This window comes from Agelaius tricolor, unplaced genomic scaffold (genome assembly GCF_023055355.1).
Source record: "Agelaius tricolor isolate 1412-34295 unplaced genomic scaffold, bAgeTri1.0.p SCAF_1, whole genome shotgun sequence".
Classification (NCBI taxonomy): Eukaryota; Metazoa; Chordata; class Aves; order Passeriformes; family Icteridae; genus Agelaius; species Agelaius tricolor.
Window position 1 is genome coordinate 6777160 of NW_027269261.1, and position 21197 is coordinate 6798356.

General features: G+C 36.6%; 1 protein-coding gene across 10 annotated transcripts in view; it reads left to right on the top strand.

Moving 5' to 3' along the window:
* CDC42BPA (CDC42 binding protein kinase alpha) overlaps positions 1-21197 on the top strand; it is a 183019-nt gene that overhangs the window by 98863 nt on the left and 62959 nt on the right. For 8 of the 10 annotated variants that reach the window (XM_071421620.1, XM_071421537.1, XM_071421554.1 and 5 more), the window contains exons 7-15: positions 3793-3886; positions 4636-4836; positions 5442-5690; positions 9373-9452; positions 10485-10651; positions 11105-11227; positions 15551-15684; positions 17304-17546; positions 17796-17906. In XM_071421620.1, coding sequence (XP_071277721.1) covers positions 3793-3886; positions 4636-4836; positions 5442-5690; positions 9373-9452; positions 10485-10651; positions 11105-11227; positions 15551-15684; positions 17304-17546; positions 17796-17906 — 1402 coding nt within the window. The remainder of the gene's footprint in view (positions 1-3792; positions 3887-4635; positions 4837-5441; positions 5691-9372; positions 9453-10484; positions 10652-11104; positions 11228-15550; positions 15685-17303; positions 17547-17795; positions 17907-21197) is intronic. The other 2 variants (XM_071421590.1, XM_071421601.1) reach the window with 2 other exon arrangements.

Here is a 21197-nt window from a genome sequence, read left to right on the forward strand (position 1 = left end):
GCTTGGCTCGTGCAGGTCCAGCTCTGGCAGCCTTCACCCCTTGCACATTGAGCTTCCTCCCCCAGAAGCTGCTGTCAGAGTGGGGCTGAACTGTTGGGGACTTGCTCAGGGTCTCCAGTGAGCACAGTGGTGTCAGAGCAATTCAGTACTTGTTCCCACTAGAAATCTGCCTCATAACATACCTTTCAAACACTTATATTTCTTGAAAGTGAATTAGTGTTTCATATTTCAAGTGGGCTGACCTTTTGTTGCCATGAACTAATGACAGAGTTAGTGGGGTATTTAGGCTCTACAGCCTTCTAGCCAGATGATATTAATTGCTTGACTGAGCACCATGGTTCTTGTTGAGTGATGTTTAAATGGTCTTCCCACAATCACCTGGTAATTCTTATCTACAAAGATTCAGCCCAGTGCTCTATTCACTGAGCCATATAACTTTTCATTATTTGCTCGTTAATTTTGCCAGATTTTAGGTACTTGGTCTGGAATTTTCCTTCCTTAGTGTTTGCCTGAAGCAATAAGTGTTCCTCTTTCCAGAAACAAAATCAAGAATCATGGATTGCTTTTCCTATATAGATATTCAATTAATAAAATAATTATTACAAAACCAGTGAGAAAATCATCTGCTATGGGATGTGGGGACTTGAAATTCAGGAAAGAATCCTCCTTGAGTCATGGATATATTTTCATTCCTCTGCCCCCCACCTAGATACTTTCAGGTTATAATTTTTCCCTCAATATTCCAGTTGTTATGAGTTCCAAACCACTGTGTGCAGAATTTGATCACTAAATACTTTACAGTTTTCTTCTGCTGTATTTGCACTGTTTCAGAGCTGTGATGTGGAAGGAATTTGGGGAGATGCTGATAAATAGACACTAGAGACTGTGCAGTGTCTCTATTACCGATAGTTCTGTTCCTTTTGGTGCCAAAGAAGATTGCCATGAAAACTGGACAGGAACTGGACGTGAGGAAAGAGGATACAGTTGTCCTGTATCATGGGAATAGGAAGCCAGTGGAACAGGACTATGAGTAAATATGACTGCTGAGGACTGAAATGGGATAAAAAACAAGACTAGTTAAATTTGGACAAACAGGGAGATGAGGACTTGGGAGTGAAGAAGGTGAGAGAGGAAAGAGGAAATAGAAAGGGAGGAAATTTGGGGTTGATAGGCTGTGAAGGACTGGACATGGCAGCTTTTGAGGTGAGTCTAGGAGAGATAGGAATAAAAATGCAGTTGAGATGGAAGTAGAAGGAACCAGTCCATACAGTGAAGAAACTGGGATAAACTGGGGAAGGTGGAGTGAATGTGAAGAGAGAATACCATATTCCCTTTAGAACAGGAGATAGATCAGCTCTGATCACTAAAGAGAGTAAACAAATGTCATTCAAAAGAAAACCTGGAACAAAACTCATCATTCTAATGCAATCTAGCTGCTGCAGGCTCAGTAAAGATGCAGGGTTTAAGACATGATTTTTTTCCCATAATCACCACCTTCACATTCTTCAGTTACATTGGCAATAATTACTCTTGTTCCTTGTTCCCCTCTGGGGCTCATAATTTTCCTTCCCTTTGCTTATAGCCTACTCTGCTCTGCAGGTACCAGCAATTCTTGTCTTTCGAACTGTCTTTTATTAATGTAGCTCAGAATTCAGAACAGTTGTTCATAGCCCATAGCTTCTGTTACAAGAGCTGAAAAGAATTTGTATTTATTAAGTTGGTCTTTCCTTTTTTCCTTGACTGTAAAAATTATTCTTATGAAGTTATTACTGAGCATTACAAATGCCACTCTGCAGAAATTGTTGTTCCTTCAAGTGTATTCAGTGTTTGGTTTTGCACAGTGTTGACAACACAATGAGATTTTTCATGTTTTCTTGCTGTTTTGTGAGATTGAATGGGAGAGGTTGGGATGATGATGATGATGGTTATTAATGTTATTATTATTTCTCTTGGGAATATATTAAAAGATAGAACATGGATAAATGGAGCCTCAAGGGTGACTCATGTTTTTGTTTAGCTTGAACTAGGTCCAGCTTCTAGGAGGAACTGGATTTTAGGTACATGTTTTTGCAAAGTGTTTTAAACTGAAGTTATAATTCCAGCAGTCTCAATGGCATGTGTTTGTTTTTATTTAGAAGCGTGTTTAAGGAATGTTTTTGGTGGGTGAGTGCAAAACAAACACAACTATCTCAGTCTGGAGGCTGCAATTCTTTGGCATATTCAGTGTCAGCAAAAATCAAGTGGAAGAATGGTCTTATGAGAATGGACTTGGTTATTTTTCTGATTTACTTTCTAAAGAATTGTCTTTATGCTCACTTGCAAGTTGTGAAAGTGTGATTTCTTGCAGTTTGCTTTCTACTTTGTAAATATTTCTGAGCATTTGAAAGGTGCCTAAAGTTTGTGTTCAGCATGAGCTGCTGCCTGCTTGTCTTTGAGTAGCACAAATTCAGGAAGTTCTTTTCTTCCAAACAGCAAATTGTTATCATATTTATTGTCACCACGTGTGTGACTCTGTGACACCTCTATGCCATAGCTTCTATAATGTTGTTCAAGGTGTGGTTCCAATTTTTTTTTTTCTGTTGTAAATTATCAGTAAGCCTTGTCTATAACTCGACTTTTAGTTGGAGGAAAAAAAAAAAACCACCACCAACAAAAACAAAACATCAAAATCCAAACAACAAAATTTGCTCTTAGATACAATGTGAACATTTAGCTTGTGAATATTTGGAGATTTTTTTGTAAAGCAATCAGTGACATTCATTTTTTATAAGTTGTTTGGGGGGGTGAAACAAAGTGAGGAATTAAATTTTTTTGCTGTTTTTTTAGGAGGTTTTTTCTTATATCTTAAAAATGTTCCATGAGAAAATATTTGTAGGCCTGTATTCATACAGTCATAACTTATGTTTTGAATATAATAGATAAGGATGGTGTAAGAATCCAATAATGTCAGATATTTTTAAAATGTAGCTTGATGTGTGTTTTTAATATCTATACTTAATTGAAAAGAAATTTCAACATTTGAACCTAGTTTACAAGTTGAACAACAAATGTCCCTCTGGTAACTGAGGGCTTTTGTCCTACTCAGCTGTACATTGGGAACATACACTCTACCTGTATTTCAATACACTTAGGAAAAGCCTGAGACAAGAAAAGGCCAAGTTTACAATATGAGGAGTTTATTATATGAGGAGTTTATGATATGTTTATGATGCTGCCTGCTTAGAAGGGTAGTTCCATCTGCATCATGACCTGAATGAGGCAGCCAGAGTGTGGCCAGGCAGAGCTGCAGTGGTGTGTACCATGGTCATGTCAGCAGAAGCATGACAGATGTGCACAGTGAGCTGAGATGCATGTGAGAGAAGAATGTCAATGAAGCACAGCAAATCTAAAAATGTGTTAACTATTTCAGGATTTCATTGGCCTTTGTTCTGTTGTAAAATCTAGGGGTTGTTTTCCAGCTCCAGTATAAGCACGCATCTTCCACTTGAGAGCATTTCACTAAAATTCTTCAGATGATTTTAAAATTTTATATACAAAAGCTTGGAGCAAATAAGATTCTCCTGTCTACCCTTGAGACATGAGAGGAATTTAACTACACAATTACTAAAATTAAGAAGCGTTGTAGGATTTGTCTGATCTACAGCCTCATGAAATGACTCTAGTGCAAATTTCACCATATCATGAGTGACTGACAGGTTGCTGGTTTTGAATGAAAAGACTTGCAGAGTTAATGCTTGGAATACATCTCATGCAATACATTTTGTACTAATCCTGGAATTTGTTTTATTGCAGGGATATAAAACCAGACAATATCTTGATGGATATGAATGGACATATTCGATTAGCAGATTTCGGTTCTTGTCTGAAACTGATGGAAGATGGAACGGTAAATTAGAAAGAATGATACATTCCTAAATATTTTTTCTTCAGTCCATTGATAGCCACAAAATGTGTGCTAATAAAGGGAATAGGTGCCTTATGGCAAGTGAAATGGAGCTGTAAGTGGTATTGGTATATAACTGACTTTCCTGAAAATTCAACTGCAGACTGCTTGGATTTGCAGTATATTAAGAACTTCTTAGTATACAGTCAGCTCATGAATAAATAAAGGGAAGCTGTTCTGTCAATGCCAAGTAGGTGTTTATGAACTATGAATCTCTCAGTTTTAAGCTCTGAGCTCTAATCTTTATTGAAAATGTAAGCTGTAGTATGAGCTGGATGAGATACTGAAATGGGATGATGTTCTTCTAGTCCATTTAAATTTGCACATTAAGTGTGACTAGAATGTAATTCCAGTATGTTTAATCATGTCCCAGAGGATTACAAAGTATTTGACCTAATATATGTGATTACCAAATCTATAATTGCTTACTGGCTCTAGTCCTGACAATTGACAGTTCTGTCCTTTATCTGTTTTTAAATATTGATAATAGTTTAGCAAAAGTATATTATTAGGCTCCTATTAATGCAGTTGGATGCTTAAGTATTTCTTTATGAATTTAGAAGCTTTTGCTTGTGTTCAGTTGTTCATGTTATGACAAGAATGCTGGGCTAGGTTTATATATACATGGCATAGTACCACAGTGTCTGTAATGATGAAAGTTGGTTTTAATCCTGAAAATGTGACTTCTCCAGGTCCAATCTTCAGTGGCAGTTGGAACACCAGACTACATCTCTCCAGAAATCTTGCAGGCCATGGAAGATGGAAAAGGGAAGTATGGGCCCGAGTGTGACTGGTGGTCCCTGGGCGTTTGCATGTATGAAATGCTTTATGGAGAAACGCCCTTTTATGCTGAGTCCTTGGTGGAGACCTATGGGAAAATAATGAACCACAAAGTTAGTGCACTTTCTGTCTGTCTCTAAGCTAATTTTTAATAATGGGGTAACTTGAGCACGTATTTAAAAATAAGTTTTTTATGTACTAATTATGTTAAGTGTTGATAAATGTGCAAATGAACAAAATGTGTAAATGAACAAAAAATATGTTTCCATGTAGCAAGTTAATGCTTATGGATTGCAGATGACTTTGCTTTGGAATAAGGCTAAAACTTAAAATCTGGGCTTGGAAACATAGATGTTAGTTCACTCTGTGGAGTCTGTCTTGGCTACATTGCATCAATCTTGTTGTGTTTCTTTTTTCTGGTGAGCCCATTCCTTGGCTTATGCAGAAGATTCTAAAATGTTCTTCCACATGGAGCTAGCTGTAAAATTCAACAGCTGTAGTGTAAGAGAAATTTAAATAAAGGAGAAAAAGTAGAAGACAAAATATCTTAATAGTTTCTATCCTTAGCAGAAGTCTTTTCCTTGAAACCTTAGCGCATGTATTTCAGAGCTGGAGTGTTTGCACAATTCTTTTTCTAGTTAATGATTTTTAGTAAGAAGGTAATTTTTTCCAACTTTTTCTTGGTAATAAACTATTTCCTCTTATTTTAATCTTTAAGGAGAGGTTTCAGTTTCCTGCTCAAGTGACAGATGTCTCTGAAAGTGCAAAGGACCTCATCCGAAGGCTTATTTGTAGCAGAGAGCATCGACTTGGACAAAATGGAATAGAAGACTTTAAGAACCATCCATTTTTTGCTGGGATTGACTGGGACAACATTAGGAACTGTGAGGCACCTTACATCCCAGAAGTCAGCAGCCCTACTGATACATCAAACTTTGATGTGGATGATGATTGCTTAAAAAACTCTGTAAGTATACAATTAACATTTTGATGAATCAGCCTTTGTGGTATAATTTGTAACAAAATGTATGGAAAAGGCAGTTTATTTCACTGTGTTCTGCATAAATAACAGTTAGGTGCTGCTTTGAAGTACTGAGAGGGGAATACTTCCATAGTTTGTAGGCTGGTCCTAAAATCATAAGGTTTGTAAATTCATTGTAGCTTTACATGTCTTTAGCTAACATACATCTGTTGCAGTAACAAGTTTAGTGTCCATGTCTTACAAAGAATAATACATTTACATATAGATAGTCTGCGAGACTACTTGTAGCAGAGCATTGCTAAGACTTACTATAAGTTTGCACATTGCATTTTACTGTATTTTATTATTCTAATTGCTCATGTTGGTGTTTGATTTCCTTCAGTTCATTTCCACTTAACTTTTTCCAGCCTTTTCTCCAACTTGAGTTTTGAGAAATGTAGGAGAAATATTACAGCCATTTCTTAAGGAACGAGAAAATATTTTTACCTTTCCTTAAAATGCTCTGCAACTATTGATTTTATGAGACTTTCTGTTTCTATGCTTTTGAAAAGGATGATAGATGCCTTAGCTTTGGAGGAATGCCTTGTGTTCTCTCCTCGGAAATACCTTTGGGTGTGTTTGTGTGTGTGTCTGTTGAAAGATGCAGAAACCTTCTGTTTACATGTGAGATAAAGCATTTTCACCACTTCTCTTTCTGAACTGCATGTGCATCTCAGTTTCACTCAGTTTTCTGGGCATGCAGATAAGTGGCAACGTGAATTTTAGACAAGATGATCATTATTTGCATTCCCTTTTCTCCAGCTGCACATTAAAACATGGAAACCACTTTGACTAAAACACTTTGTGGGTGTCAGTCTCTCCTCCCAAGTAATAAGCCACAGGACAAGAGGGAATGGCCTCAAGTTGAGCCAGGGGAGGTTTAGTTTGGATATTGGGAAGAATTTCATAACCAAAAGGGCTGCCCCGGAAAGTGGTGGAGTCAATTGACTCACTGGAGGTTTTTAGACGTGGTCCTTAGGAAAGTCATTTAGTGATGGACCTGACAGTTAATGGCTGGACTCAATGATCTTGAAGGTCTTTTCCAATTTAAGTGATTCTGTGATCTCTGGTTAAATCTCAGACCCCCTTTTCCTTATGGGCAAATTAGGCAAATCGGTGTAGCTGCATAGGATGACTTGCACTTTTTTCATTTTGTTTCCTCACTTATATCTGATATTTCCTCCTCCCTTCACAACAGAAGTATTTTTATCTTAAAAATTGTTTATACAGTCTACAGATACCAGTTTGCACATTATTTTGTCCAGCAACAGCTAGAATGGAGAATGGAGTAGCTGGAGTGCATGCTGTATGTAGCAGGTCTTTGTTTGTGAAGCTGAAATACTTTTTAGAGGTTGTTCACACATTTTAGTGTTGTCCATTCCACCACTCCTCCTTTTTAGAGCCCATTCTCCCACCTGAAGTTTTCAAACTATGCCTGTATAGTGTGAATGCTTTACCATTGGGAAGGAAGGGGGACCTGCAGGTGCAGAAAGAATGCTCCTCTGCTGAGTTACTGGACTCTCAGCTGAGAAAACTGAGTCCCATTCTTACTTTGCTTTAGACATTTGGGGGTGAAAAGCAATGCCCCTGCACTGTTAGAGAGGAATGCCAGTTTCTAGAGCTTCTTTTTCAGCTTCCTAATTTGAAACATCTGAAGGTTTTGTTCTGTTTTAATATAAGGATGTTATTTTCTTGCCATTTCTTTTCACACCTAGTATCTCAGAACTGCTGAAAAAACCTAGCCTAAAGGCATTGCATGACTGAGAATATTTTACATTTTTGCTTTGACCAGTGGACATTGTATTTCATATTGCTTTGCCTCAAATTCCTTATATATAACTTGGAGGTATTTTCTCCTCCATATTTCATACATATCTTTTGAGGAAGTTCCACATACTCACACTGCTATTGTAGAAGTCAGCAACACAGATAAGCCCATGAGACTTTTTTTTTTTTCTTTCAAAAATTCTTGGCAAGATTTGAATTGCATAGAGCAAATGAGGAAAACCCAATGCTGAAGATAAAAGACAGTGTTGAAAAGCCATGGTTGTTATTCTTCCTGAGCTTTGAATGAGACCATAGTCCCATGGAAAAATTATATACATAATAATGACATTTAAAAAGTATGTTGAATGTACACACAAGCATAAAGGGCAAAACTGTGCTATTCAGGCAGCCTAAGCTGTGCTGGGTTTTAGCTTTTCACTGTTTGGTTTGGTAGCCTTATTGAGAGATTCAGTCATAATTTTCTCAGCATGGTTGTACTGCTAAATTCACACAAGCAGCAGGAGATATGTATCTTGACCCCTGCAAAACAAATTCTTTCACAGAATCTTACCTTATGATCAATAGAAACAATATTTTAGATATTTAGTAACCTCTCAGTGTAGTATCTGAGAATTGTCATGTGGGCTGTTAAAATCATGCCATTAAGTATTTGATAGTTTTAAAAGTTATTTGCGAATACAGTTTTGAAATTTGAATCTATGGAAGGCGAAAACAGAATGTAAAGGAGAAGTAGAATTTTACTTTTTCTAACCATAGTAATCCCTAATAATTGAGATTTTTTTTAATGATTTAGTGGAAAGTTCAGGCTTTGTAATTTGATCTTGTCCTTAGTTTCCAAAATACTCAACTTCATGAATTTACACAATCTAGCAATATCATTAGTGTTGTTTGGGAACTCTTTTATAACATGAAGGTTTTTGTCAGCTAAGAGGACAAGGTTGTGATGTAATATAGCTGGCATCACCACTGGAAAGGTAATTTCAGATTTCTTTTGAGTGCAGTCTTACTCCTTGTCCTTTCCTGCAGAGTTTTATATGAAGAAAATGTACAACTTGTTCCTTTCATTCATTTTTGTTTGGTTTAGAAAGAAATTGTTAAGGAAAGTATTTATAATATACCTTTTCTGACAATTTGGAGTCTTTTATCACTTCCAGTGCAATAATCATCTTCTTGAGGATTTTCTTTTGGTGACTGTTATGGCCTTCTCTAGAAGAGCAAGGTAAACCTTGCATCTTGGGGTTAAATAGGAAGCTTTTAACAGAAAATTTAAGAATATTAGAACTTCAAATAGTCCAAATAAAATAACAACAGGGTTATTTTAGCCTGAATAGCAACTCAAAGATTTGTCTTTGTTTGTAGCTCTTTGTCTGGCAAGAAAGAGGAGCAAAGAATGAAGAAATGGTCAAAGCACTAATGGGATTAGAACACTCTCTGGTATTATTTCTTCCTAGTAAATGCCTGCTAATTGTTCTTTCCAAATAGAGGTGGCCCACTCAGGAGTGGGCTGGTAATTCTACAGGCAGGAAGCCCTGTTGACTGAATAGCAGAGAGGAGCATAGCAGGGAATAAAAGGTGTTACACTTTGTGCTAAGAGCTTCTTGGAAAAATAGCCTATTTAATTAGAAAGACATTTTTATGGCAGCATGATCTGGTTTTGTATATGTTAAATGCTATTATAAATAGAATTAGTTGATGTTGTTTCATATTTGGGCTGTAGATAAGGATGCCAGTGAGTATAGTTCACATGATACTAACACTTCTCATATGGTTAAACTGAAAAATCTGTTTCTTTCAAGTCCAGTAGGATACTGCTTATTCAACTGTCCTGTTATTTTTCTAGGAAACAATGCCTCCACCATCCCACACTGCATTTTCTGGCCATCATTTACCATTTGTGGGTTTCACATATACAAGTAGCTGGTAAGTTAAGAGTTCAAAAATTGTCTGTGGGCTAGTTACACAGTATTCTAACTTCTTCTAACTTTCTGTCTTTGAATCATACTGAACAGATATCAAAGAATGTGGTTTATTGAGGAAATTACCATAATCTAAAATGCTGTCTGTTCAAGAGAATGAGCTCTCTGCAGGTGAAATTTACACATATGTACAGGTCAGGACCTGTGCTCAGGGGAGTTTTGATGAGAAAGGTTGTTATTAGAGAATATATGAAATTAACTGCCCATTACAAAGTTAAGACTGCATGTATGGACCCCAACAAAACTTAGTTTGTTAGACATTAAAACCAGTTTTATTTCTAGTCCTTTGACACTTCTGTAAGTCTGAATAGTAATTTTGTAAAAATTACTTTATTTGATATCTGCTATTAATGTATAATTTATTTCACTCATTTCCATTGCTAAACTAAACAGGGAAGTCCCTTGTATGCTCCTTGTTTATGGAAATAAAGAAAGTGTTTACAACCATTGAAAAGACAGGCCTGTTTCTGCTGGGAAAGTGACTATGTCCTAGAATGTCCTGGACTTCAAAAGCATTATTTGCATAAGTAGTAGCATGTGTACATGACTAGCCACAGCATTTCTGACATGTCCGTGCCCTAGTTGTTATGGGATAATTTCATACCATTTTTAGTGATTGTTGTCTTTAAAGCATTTCTGATACTTGATTAACTATTCTCAAATGAACTACTGTTGTAATTTTACTGTCTAAGCTTTTGCTTTTTGCTATCTGGCTAACAAGTATCCATAATGATTTTTAATCAGGGGTTCATCCAATTCTGTGTAACAAAAAATGCATTGAGGAGATCAGGCAGGCTAGGTAAAAATTATTTCAATTTCCAATGAGTACATACAAACAAAGTATTATAACAAGATGTTATAATAAATGGCATAGTAATTAACAACTTAAACAAAATGTTTATTGGTTGATGTTTTTATAGCAGTGTTTTAAATCAGGCTGTTGTAAAATCCAATACTATTTATTTTTTCCCCCCAGTGTTCTTTCAGACCGCAGCTGTCTAAGACTGACAGCTGGACCACCCTCCATGGATCTTGATGCCAGCATTCAGAGAACTTTGGAGGATAGTTTAGCAACAGAAGCTTATGAGAGGAGAATAAGACGTCTAGAACAGGAAAAGCTTGAACTTAGCAGAAAACTGCAAGGTATACTCATTAAAAAAAAAAAAATCATTCTGTCACTTTTTAAACTTAGATTAACCTGCAGTTTTGTAAGGCACTGTTTATACTATGGGAAAAAAAAATAAATATACCTCCTGGAATGCTTTTTAGCAGAAAATAATTCTTTTTATTATTTTGATTGACAAATTAAATTTCTGTTACACTTTATGCCTGAAATACACCATGTATGCAACTTCTTGTGCTAACTTTGTTCTCACTGTACCTTGGTCACTATGGCATAAACATTTTGTTCTTAAAACTTTTAAGAACTTAGTTGGTCTAGCTGACAATTACTGAAAAATTGGCACATAATAATTGGAAATTGCAAATTGTAGAATGCCCAGTGTAGGATCTTTTGGCATGTCTTAATTTATCAGTAGTATCTCTTTGATCTCCTCAGATGTCAGGCATGTTATCCATCCTTCTATCTTTTTCTAGAGTCCACCCAGACAGTGCAGGCTCTTCAGTATTCAACAGTGGATGGCCCAATAACAGCAAGTAAAGATTTAGAAATTAAAAGTTTGAAAGAAGAAATTGAAAAGTTGAAGAAACAGGTAACAGGTATGTTATAAATAGTAATGTAAAAGCTGTAACAAGAAACTGTATTTTGTCAAGTTTTTTTTTTCTCTCCAATCGTAATGCTAGTTTTCCTTGGCTTTATAAAATTTTCCAGTCTATTTTTACTTCTCATTTTACCCCTCACTCTCCCCCTGTACCACAGCATTTTCTCCAAATTCAGTTTGAGTTTTCCAAGTGGCAAGGAGTAGTGCATGAGAGAGGATACAATGGGCCATGAGGCTGCACTGCCAGCAGCAAAACTGATCAAAGAAAACTGTCACCAAAATAAGTCCTGCCTACAGCTGCATGGCCCCTTCTCAACCTGTGCATTCCCTGCACTCTCTCATCACTTTAATTGACTTGATTAAACAAGGAAAATGCTGTTAGATAGAGAGAATTTAATCAACTTGTGATCAGATAAATCAGCACAAGGTGGGCAATAGAAGCATGTGGGGAAAGGGAGATGAGAGGGAGAAGAACCACCTTTCAGCTCTGCTGTCAATGTGCTGTCATTCCTTTCAAAACTGAACATTTATTTTCTTTGCTTCTGAGAGTTCTTGAAGATTTTATGAAAACTAAAGTTTTGGCTGTCAAGAACCTCAGTACTTTAAGATGGAAAAGTGGTTTTGAAATCTGTGCAGCTAAAAAGATTATTTTTTAAATTAATGTTACGATGCCTTTCATCAGGACATTCATACTAGTCAAAAAACAAAAATCTACCTAGCCCAGTATGTGTGTTCTACAGAGGCAACTGGAGATGTTTAGGGAAAGATCCATCTTTTTCCAGCCTTACTTTACCAGATTCTGGACAATTCATGTTTTAAGAACTTTGAGAGGGAGGACTTACAGTGCACCACTATATTGAATATAGCTATGAATGAACCAATTTGCTGTCTGTTTGACTAATGTATTTTTAGCCTGCTTTAAAGGCTAGTATTCAGTATTCTTGATTTGATATTCTGAATAAGTTAAAGGGAGTTTTCTCTCATAGTGATTCATAGCATAGGATTCCTGCTATACATCTCCATAATGCTGTCTTTAAAATAGAATCTTAAGAGCAGAGACATCTCAAAAAAAAGGAAGAAAGGAAGCACAGCAAGATTTTTTTTATTTTAAAAATATTAAGATAAAAATAGGAAAATTAACAAGAGACTGTTAGGTATCAGGTCTGGAACCAGAGAAATGGGGAGAAAAACCCAATTAATCTTACAGGAGAATGTCTGTGGTTTGTGTGAAAAATCAGTCACAAGTAGTGGTAGATACATCTCTATTATATGTCCATATCTTGCCTGAGACAAGAGAAAAACAAACAGCCAGAAATGTTGGAGGAAACTACAAAAAACATTTGTTCTGGTTTGTATTTGTGACAAGACTTCATTCAATTGCTGAAAGTGTCAGGAATGCCAGCAGCGACACCCACAGAAAGAGTAACTTGAACTCAGCTTGCAGACACTTGAGTGGATGTGTTTGGGCTCTGCAGCTGCCTTGTGGGGCAGGAAGAGCTATGTATGAGCTGCAGAGTGCAGCACACAGATTACAGCCTGTTAAAATTGTGTAGTCTGAAAAAAGCCTGTTACAGATACAGAGTTGGACAGCTGCTCTGGCGTGATGCAGCAGTTTTGTATTGTACCATGGGCATTATTTTTGGAGAGGAACATGGCTTAGCCAGCTCAGGGAGGATCACTCTGGTTTGAGTGATGCCATGTTGGCACTCTGTCAGGACAAAGGCTTTTGTGAAATTTTGCTCCAGCCAAATGTCCCTCCTCTTGCTGCTGTAATGAGGATAAAGATAACATGATCAGAAATCCTTTCTCTGCAACAGTCCTTAGATCAGGTTTTGAAAACTGACTTTTCTGTTTTCTTCTTCAGTTTTCTTCTTCTTGTAAACTGAAAAGCAACATTCACAAGAACAGTTTTTGAATGAGACCAATCATTCACAGAAAAACATCAAAATCAGCTTTAAATTGTATTTTGTTCTTTACTATTGAGCTGCAACTTAGTTCACTGCTGAAAGTATCACTCATTTACTTTGGTATTAAAAAAAAAAAATAGTAAAGGTGTGGAAACATTCCCCAACACATCTGCTGTCCCTTTTGAAATTGAAGAGAAGTCAAAGTCTGGTGAAGGTGGTCAATACTGAGAAGTTTTTTCCTAAAGTAATTTTCTGCTTCACACCACATACATATTTGTGTATTTATTCCTAGACAGAATGTGTACTTTTGGAGTTTGGTTTGGAAGTGAATAATAGGATCAAATGAGGAAGATGTAGAGCTGCCTAACCCATCCCCAGTCACTGCACAACTTTGCCAGTATATACTTGAATGCTTTGTCTGATCCAGCCATTTGTTAGAAAAGACTCATTTGTGCCTTAAGCTGCAACTAATACAAGCAAATTTGATAAAATAGAAAGAGAATTTTCTATTTTACTTGATTTTTATGGGGGTTTTGAGATAGATTTTAGAACTATATTAATGGCAGAATACAGAAACAAGCCAAATGATGACCATGTCTGAATGCTTCCAAATATAGGGGAGCTAGTTCCAGGTTTTCTGGGTAGCCTTTAAAAGATCTGATGAACTTTAAGAAGGTTCAGTTCAGGTGCAGAAATGACCTTTTTATGCTTTGGGCTCATCTCTTGAGTTACTAAATGTAATGTAATAATGTATTACAGTGAGTGTTTAGATATATTATCTAAAATGTTAGTTACAATTAGGGTGATTAAATGGAAAATTACCATTTACAACCCATATGTCACACCTAGCTTTTTGTTACATTCTTTAACCTGTTTTACTGCCTTTTCTGAAGCTGTAAGAGTAAACACCTGCTTAAAAAGGTAATAAAGAATGAGCTCAAAATTGTGTCAAATTCAGGAGTGTCACCGGGAGGGCTTAGAAAAATACATTTTTCTTGTCTATCTGGTTTTCCAGGAAATGACAAGCTAGCATATGCTTTCAATTTTTGAGGTCAAAGTTATAATTTTTGTTCGCTAAGTTACATAGGAGAAAACTTTGAGGAATCTTTAATATTGCCAAATATGTAAAGGGCAGCAATGCAAGAGGAAAACAGAGCTGTGGAACAAAGTAGTTCATGCACAGAAGAGAGATTTATCTTGGCTCAGCAGAGCCATATATAAACTTTCTTTTCACTGGTGACTTCAGAGTAGACTACATAAGGAAGGCAGTTAATAATTTCTGGCTTTGAGCTGCATCTCTTATTTAAGTGCATTCTTTTAAATTTTAAACAAGAGTGAGTGAATTAAAACAATAGTGAATATTTTTCTGGGTATAAGCTAATGGTATTAATTTGCTTATAAAATTCTTGTGTTTCAGAAATTAACCCTCTTAAAAATGTATGTGTTTTTATATTTGATTTCTCCAAGAGCCAGTCTCTTAGGGTTGCATTTATGAAAATGTAGTTATAGGCTGTTATTAAGAATATAGATGGGTTCCTGTTCTTTGGGTAAATACAAGTGGTCTGAAGACCTGCCCACAACTGAAATAAAAGAAAACATGTCCAGTGATTTCATAGAACTTGGAATTAACTTACCTTCCAATATATCTTGCTTTAAAGTCTTGTTTTTGAAGTAAAGACTATGAGGCAAAAAAAACCCCACTCACTAGTTAGAAAATATCAGTTGCCATATTTTATGAGTTTCAGGTTTTCTTGTAGAATTTGAGGGTATTTATATGACATTAGTTAACTGTGCCATAGAAATATACTGTCACTGTGTAACTGACTGTTGGTAAGAAACTGGTTGCAATAGTTCTCCCTTATTTATAGTAGTAATAAAGCAGATCACATAAAAACAAGTGGTTTTCACACTAGAAATAAGTAAAATCAGCTGAAGTTAATTTTAAGAGTACTGACAGGAGAACACTTGCCAGCTCTTGAGTGACCCATTATTTTTACTGTTTCTTTTTGGGGGAAATTGGGAGGAGGAGGAGGGAGACTGTTTATAATTACAGTGTAATAAAAGATGTATTATATATTACATCACAGCACATAAAAGTCAAATGTATAAGTTGTGTTAAAGCATACATTACAGAATTATGTATTAGAGCTGGCCAATATAATGTGAGAAGACAAATAATTATCATTTTTGTGTTATATTCCAGCAAGCTGGGACCTTTCATTCAGTTCCCTTAAAAGCAGATAATGGCAGCTGAAACAACCTGCTCCCTTTTCTAAACCAGATAAGAATTGCCTTATTTTGTGATGAAATGGAGACCAGAAAAAATATCGAAGGGGCTTCAAGCAGCTAGGCTATGCTATTGTAGAATTCTGATTTTTCCCTTAAAATATTTAGAGTTCTGCTGCTTTTTCTAGAATCTGGTCAGCTGGAGCAGCAGCTCGAGGAGGCCAGCACTGCAAGGAGGGAATTGGATGATGCCTCCAGACAAATTAAGGCTTTTGAAAAGCAAGTCAGGACGCTGAAGCAAGAGAGAGAAGATCTTAATAAGGTAAAATCATTTTGTCAGCAACTGTTCTAAACCCTCCAGACTGTTTTATTTTTGTTCATTTTGCTTGTAATAACTTTCAAGTGTATAACTAATGAGCAGATAACAAGTGTGTAGCATGACCTACTTAGCTTTCTGACTTTTTTTTTTGTTGAAGAAAAGGACATTATTTAACACATTGTCTGTATGACTGCTGGGTGCTCCCTAAGTGATTGCTTCCAGATAGTGAACAACTCCATAATCCAAATTGCATGGTGGCTGCAAAAAAGGTTTTAGAGCTTCACATTTAGGTGATAATGATAGGGCTTAGAAGACAGAGTAGAGAAGAACTATTCCAGACAATTTAATCTGAAGTATGGGTGAGACTTTAACAGTGAAAAAATGTGAAGAATATGGTATTAAGGCTGTGTCACAGAAGTATTTCCAGAGGGAGATGTGAAAAATTGCCCAAGTATGAAAATTGAAAAGTAATTTGAAATAACTACAGCTAAAGAATACTGGATTTTATTTCTTCTTCTCTATCTCCCTGATCCCACATTTTCTTATTTATAGCATACTGTCTTTCATGGCTCTTTTTTGTATTTGTTATTAAATCAACCTGTAATCAGGTGTGAAATACGTAAAACCTGTTTTTCATTGTAATTATATTGGCTCAGTATTTTAGAGTCCACACTAAAGTTGATGTGCCAGCTGTGTGTAACACTGTTTCTTCTGACCCTTAAGGCTCTTAAAATTTAAAAAGCTGCCAATTTGTCCCAGAAAGACCATCTCTCTTCTAAACCAACTCTTAGTTGATTAGGACCTCTTTTTAAGAACCTTAGAAACATGTTTAGATTTACATGGATGCCAGCAGTGCCAAATATTAGTTCTTCCAGTTGGTGTTTTTTTTAATCCTGAAATTTGCTTTTCCTTGCTTCTTTTTTCTGCTGTGGTTTGACTGAACATTATGGAACTGTTTAAAGTGTTGTGGTCCCTCACTGGTAGTGTGGTGGCACAAATCTAGGGCACGGCAAAATTTGTGAAGGTGTTGTGGTGTGGAGTTACCACTGCACTAGCAGTGTTATTTCATGCTGATTCTTTGAAAAGGATAGTTATCATATATTGCTTTTATTCACTGCAGTGTTTTATTACCTGAAGCTTTCTCTGATATTTGATATTAAGGTATAGTGTATGGAAATACTATTTGCCATTGCAGGCCAGTTTTCTAAAGATTCTTGAGTAAAAATTTTCATAGAGCAGAGTTTTCCATTCAATTTTAACCATTTAGCACTTGATATTCTTGTAATTATTAAAAACTAATGCTAATTATATTTTTGCATTAAGAAAGCAAGGTATTTTTGTATTGTAATGCAAGTGCTTGAACACCATTGTGTTTACCTGTAATAACGGAGTAGATTCTTACTTGGTTTACATTTATGGAGTTTTACTCACTCTAGTAATGTAAAACATGCCTCTTTCCTTATTCATAGAGGCATCCAATCTGTATTGTAGATGCATTCATGAAATCAAAAAGAATATGTAGTTTCTATTCACTCTGGAAAAGGTGTTAGATATTCATCCAAAGACAGAATCGGCCTTGTAGCTTTCTAGGTTTATTACTTAATTCTTTCTTTAAACTGTAGGAACTGGCAGAGTCTAGTGACAGATTAAAATCCCAAGCCAAAGAGCTGAAAGATGCACACAGCCAGCGGAAATTGGCAATGCAGGAGTTCTCAGAGATGAACGAGCGGCTGACAGACTTGCACTCTCAAAAACAAAAGCTTGCCCGCCAGCTCCGAGATAAGGAGGAAGAAATGGAAGTGGTGATGCAAAAAGTAGAAAGTTTAAGGCAAGAGTTACGCAGAACAGAGAGACTTAAAAAAGAAGTAAGTGGTGAGAAGACTGTTTGGACTCTATGAAATAAGTTATATGTAAGGTTTTCTGAGTATTATTTTAAATTTGTAAATCTTTAACCTTTTGTCTGTTGTTTCAAACAGTACCAGTTTTGTTTTCTAAGACTTTGAAGTGTTCAGTTTGGTGCTGAAGATTTCTCTCTTATATTGAATACCATCAATAGATTTTGAAAAAAAAACCCTGCAGAATCCTATCTATTAAAAACGTATGTACTTTTGCAGCTGGAAGTCCAAGCTGAAGCTGCAGCTGCTGAGGCATCCAAAGACAGGAAATTGCGAGAGAGGAGTGAACAGTACTCTAAACAGTTGGAAAGTGAAGTAGAAGGGCTAAAGGTTAGTCTGTTTTGATATTAACACCTGCACACTTACCAGTCAACTAGGACTTGGATCTGTTTGATTGCTTTCAGATGTAGGACAAAAGGGTTTTGTCAGTCTGTCACTTCACTTGGTGCTGAATGTTAACACAGGCATGCATTGCATTATTGCCCAGAAAAATTAACATTTGCCTGATGTGCTGTTTCTAAATAATCAACCTTGTCTTACCACGTTGCTTCCATTAATGCTTTGCTTAACTTTACTTGTTAAAAGCTTTTTTGTTTTAGCATAAGATGGTTGAATGTTTGAAGATAAACCTGCAATCTAGGCAGGTTTCTGTAGAGGTGTTCTGTCTGCTGTGTTGTTCTTCATGTTTCCTGCACAGTGGATGCCAACTGATGTAACCATACAGGAACAGTTTTAACACATTCTGCCTTTCACCCAGAGGATGAGGCATTTTTACCCAAGAAACAGCATTGACTGTGAAGACTTTGTTTATATTGATGAGATTGCTCACATGTGCATGTGATTTTAAAAGAAGAAATTAAGGCAGCCAAGAATATTAACTGTTATTTTATTCTGTGATTTAGCTTTTTATGCAGTGCTCTAGAGAAGATAGGCTTTCTCAAAAATTGAATAGAAAGTTTTTAATTTACTTACATGGATTGCTGTTCATTCACAGTAAAATCCTGTTCCAAATGTTTCATGCAGTAGGGTAATTCTAAACTTTTTGGGCAAAATGTGAGATTAGTCCTAATCTGGTCTTAATTTAAATGAACAACCAAGTTTTTTTTCGTTAGAAGTCTCTGGGACATTCATCAACATTAAGTTATGCCACAGAAAATTTGATGGCTTTATACAAACATTCTTCTATTTGGCCTTCCTCTGCTAAAAGAAAATAAGGAAATTCATTCAATATGAAGTTTGGATTAATGAAGTTTCTACTGCTGTGAATTCAGATTGTTACCTGAAAATTAACATGTGTTCCTTCTGCTTCCATGAATCTTCTGCATCAGCAAAGAGCTTGTATGATAGTTTAAGAGGCGAGAAGAATTTATGGGAGATCTGTTGAGAATAAATGATATGCTGATTTATAACAGCAGGGCAAGTTTGTCAGAAGAGGAAAGGGAATTTTAACTTTCTTAGTAATATTTTACAATTCAGTAAGCACAGTTTGGGTCACGAGTGCTTGTTGTGATACTGCACTGTCCATTCAGTAAAAGCTCTGCATGGTTCCTTAGCTAAATTCAGGAAGCTCTCCTACACAAAAGTATTTAAAGAAGAAAGGAAGGTTTCTCCAAATGAGGAGAATAGAAGAAACCATAAATGATGGAAGGTTAAGTGTAAACAGGATGTTGAAAGCTGAATAAAGAGAATTTAGGAAGCATTTCGCAGAGGATGCTCAGAGTGATTGTGGATTTCTGCTTTAAATCCAAAGCAGAAAACCTCAGGAAACTCATGGGGCTGCTTGGGGATGGAAAAGGCAATCTCTGAGCTAATAGAGCTGTGGCATAAAATGCTCCACAAGTCCTCAGTGTGTCAGACTTCAGTGCTGAAGGAGGGGAGATTGCCACCCAGTGTGTTCTTTGCAGCAGGCTGGGCACATGAGCTGGGTTGTCTGGCATGATTGCAGGGAGCAGGAGAGCTGGCAGGTGAGTCAGATGAAGTCACTTGAGGGAGTTCTGAAGAAACTTAAATGACAAGAGAGCTGCTGGCCAAGATGTGAACGCTGTGACTCTCATTCAGATCATCTGGGGAGGTGCAGAGGGCTGGGTGCAGCTTCCTCAGGAAAGGAGCAGAGGCTGTGATAAAGGATAATGTCAGAGTTCATGGATGAAGCAGAGCCTGTTGGGAAGAAGGCAGTGTGCCTGCTGTCTGTCCTTCTGTGCAGCACTGACCTGCTGGGGTTCTGCAAGCTTGTCAGTCAAGTGTGTGGACAGAGGGGATCCTGTGGATGTCATGTATTCAGATTTTCAGTAAAATCAGGCTCAGTGTTAGTCAGCAGTGTGTCCTGTTAGCTGAGAGGGGTGCATTAAACAGCAGCTGTCAATGTGCCAGGAAGTGCATTCTGTCTCAGTTGCACCATTTGTCTATTTGAAATAGGCATGTATGAAAACATCTATTTGGAATATGTGCTTACATCAATTAAAAATGTATTCTCTGTTTACTATATCTCTCTAGTTTTCTCCAAGTCATTGTCCAATACCCTTGGGCTTTCTCTTCTACCCCACCATCTCTCTTATGGTTGCAATAGTATCTTTTCATTGTGGTAAAAAATGTGCAATTCCACTAAAACATTTTATGTACCTGCTAGAGGATGTTGCAAAGCCTAAACTTCTTCTGTGCTCCATTACCCTGTATGTGTGAACAATTTAGGATGTTGGGCAGTAACAAACAAATTTCACAGTGCCTGTGAAAGAAAGAAAATTCCTATGCTGCTTTTTTTAAAAAAGATCTTTCTTTCTCCAAAGCATCTCCTGTTAGGATGGTATCTTCCTTCTCCAGTTTAGTGTTCTGCATCCTAAGGGCAGGATTTTACTCTTAGATCAAACCAGATGGTTGTTTTGATGAGTTAGAGAAAACAGTGCAGTAGCAGCACATCTCTGGCTCGTACATGTAGGGGGTTTTGCAGTTTTTTGCTGACACAAACAGCAAGGCCCAGCTTTCTCACAGAATTTGTCATGGTACAAATTCAGCTCATCAGAATGTTCTACAATGACATTTAGCTCTTAAAGCCTGCTCATACATCAGGAAAAGAAAATTACCCAAACCATGCCAAATTAAGGGTGACTGAGAGGTTTTTAGCATCTCATGGTAAGAATGGAGGTATAATTAACAAAATACCCTCAGTCCTCTGGAAGGTGTGACAAAGTCACCATAAGGAAGTAGGTTTTTCAGTCACCTGCACTTTTTCAAAGTGTTTTTATGAATTTCCTTTCCTTAGAACACCTTTCATTACACATTTTAAAAACGAGAAGAAATTCCAAACCAAATTATCCGTATGTTGACATTAAAAAGTCATTTCCAGACGTGGATTTCAGTGCATGTCATGCCACTGTCTCATTTTGACCCTGATTTTGCTCCTCCTCTATATTATGGCAGGACATTGAGTTTAGTGAGTGCAGCATTTGGTGCAAATGTGAATGTATCCTGAAGTAATGTTTAAAGACTATTGAAATGCCAGAAGACCTAACTAAGAGAGCTATGAAACTGCAAAAAGTGAAGTAATTACTCTTATTGTTTAAAGCTTGTTTATCCTATTAATCCACTATGATAGAAGGGGTCAGTTTAAGTGAAATAGGTCAGGTT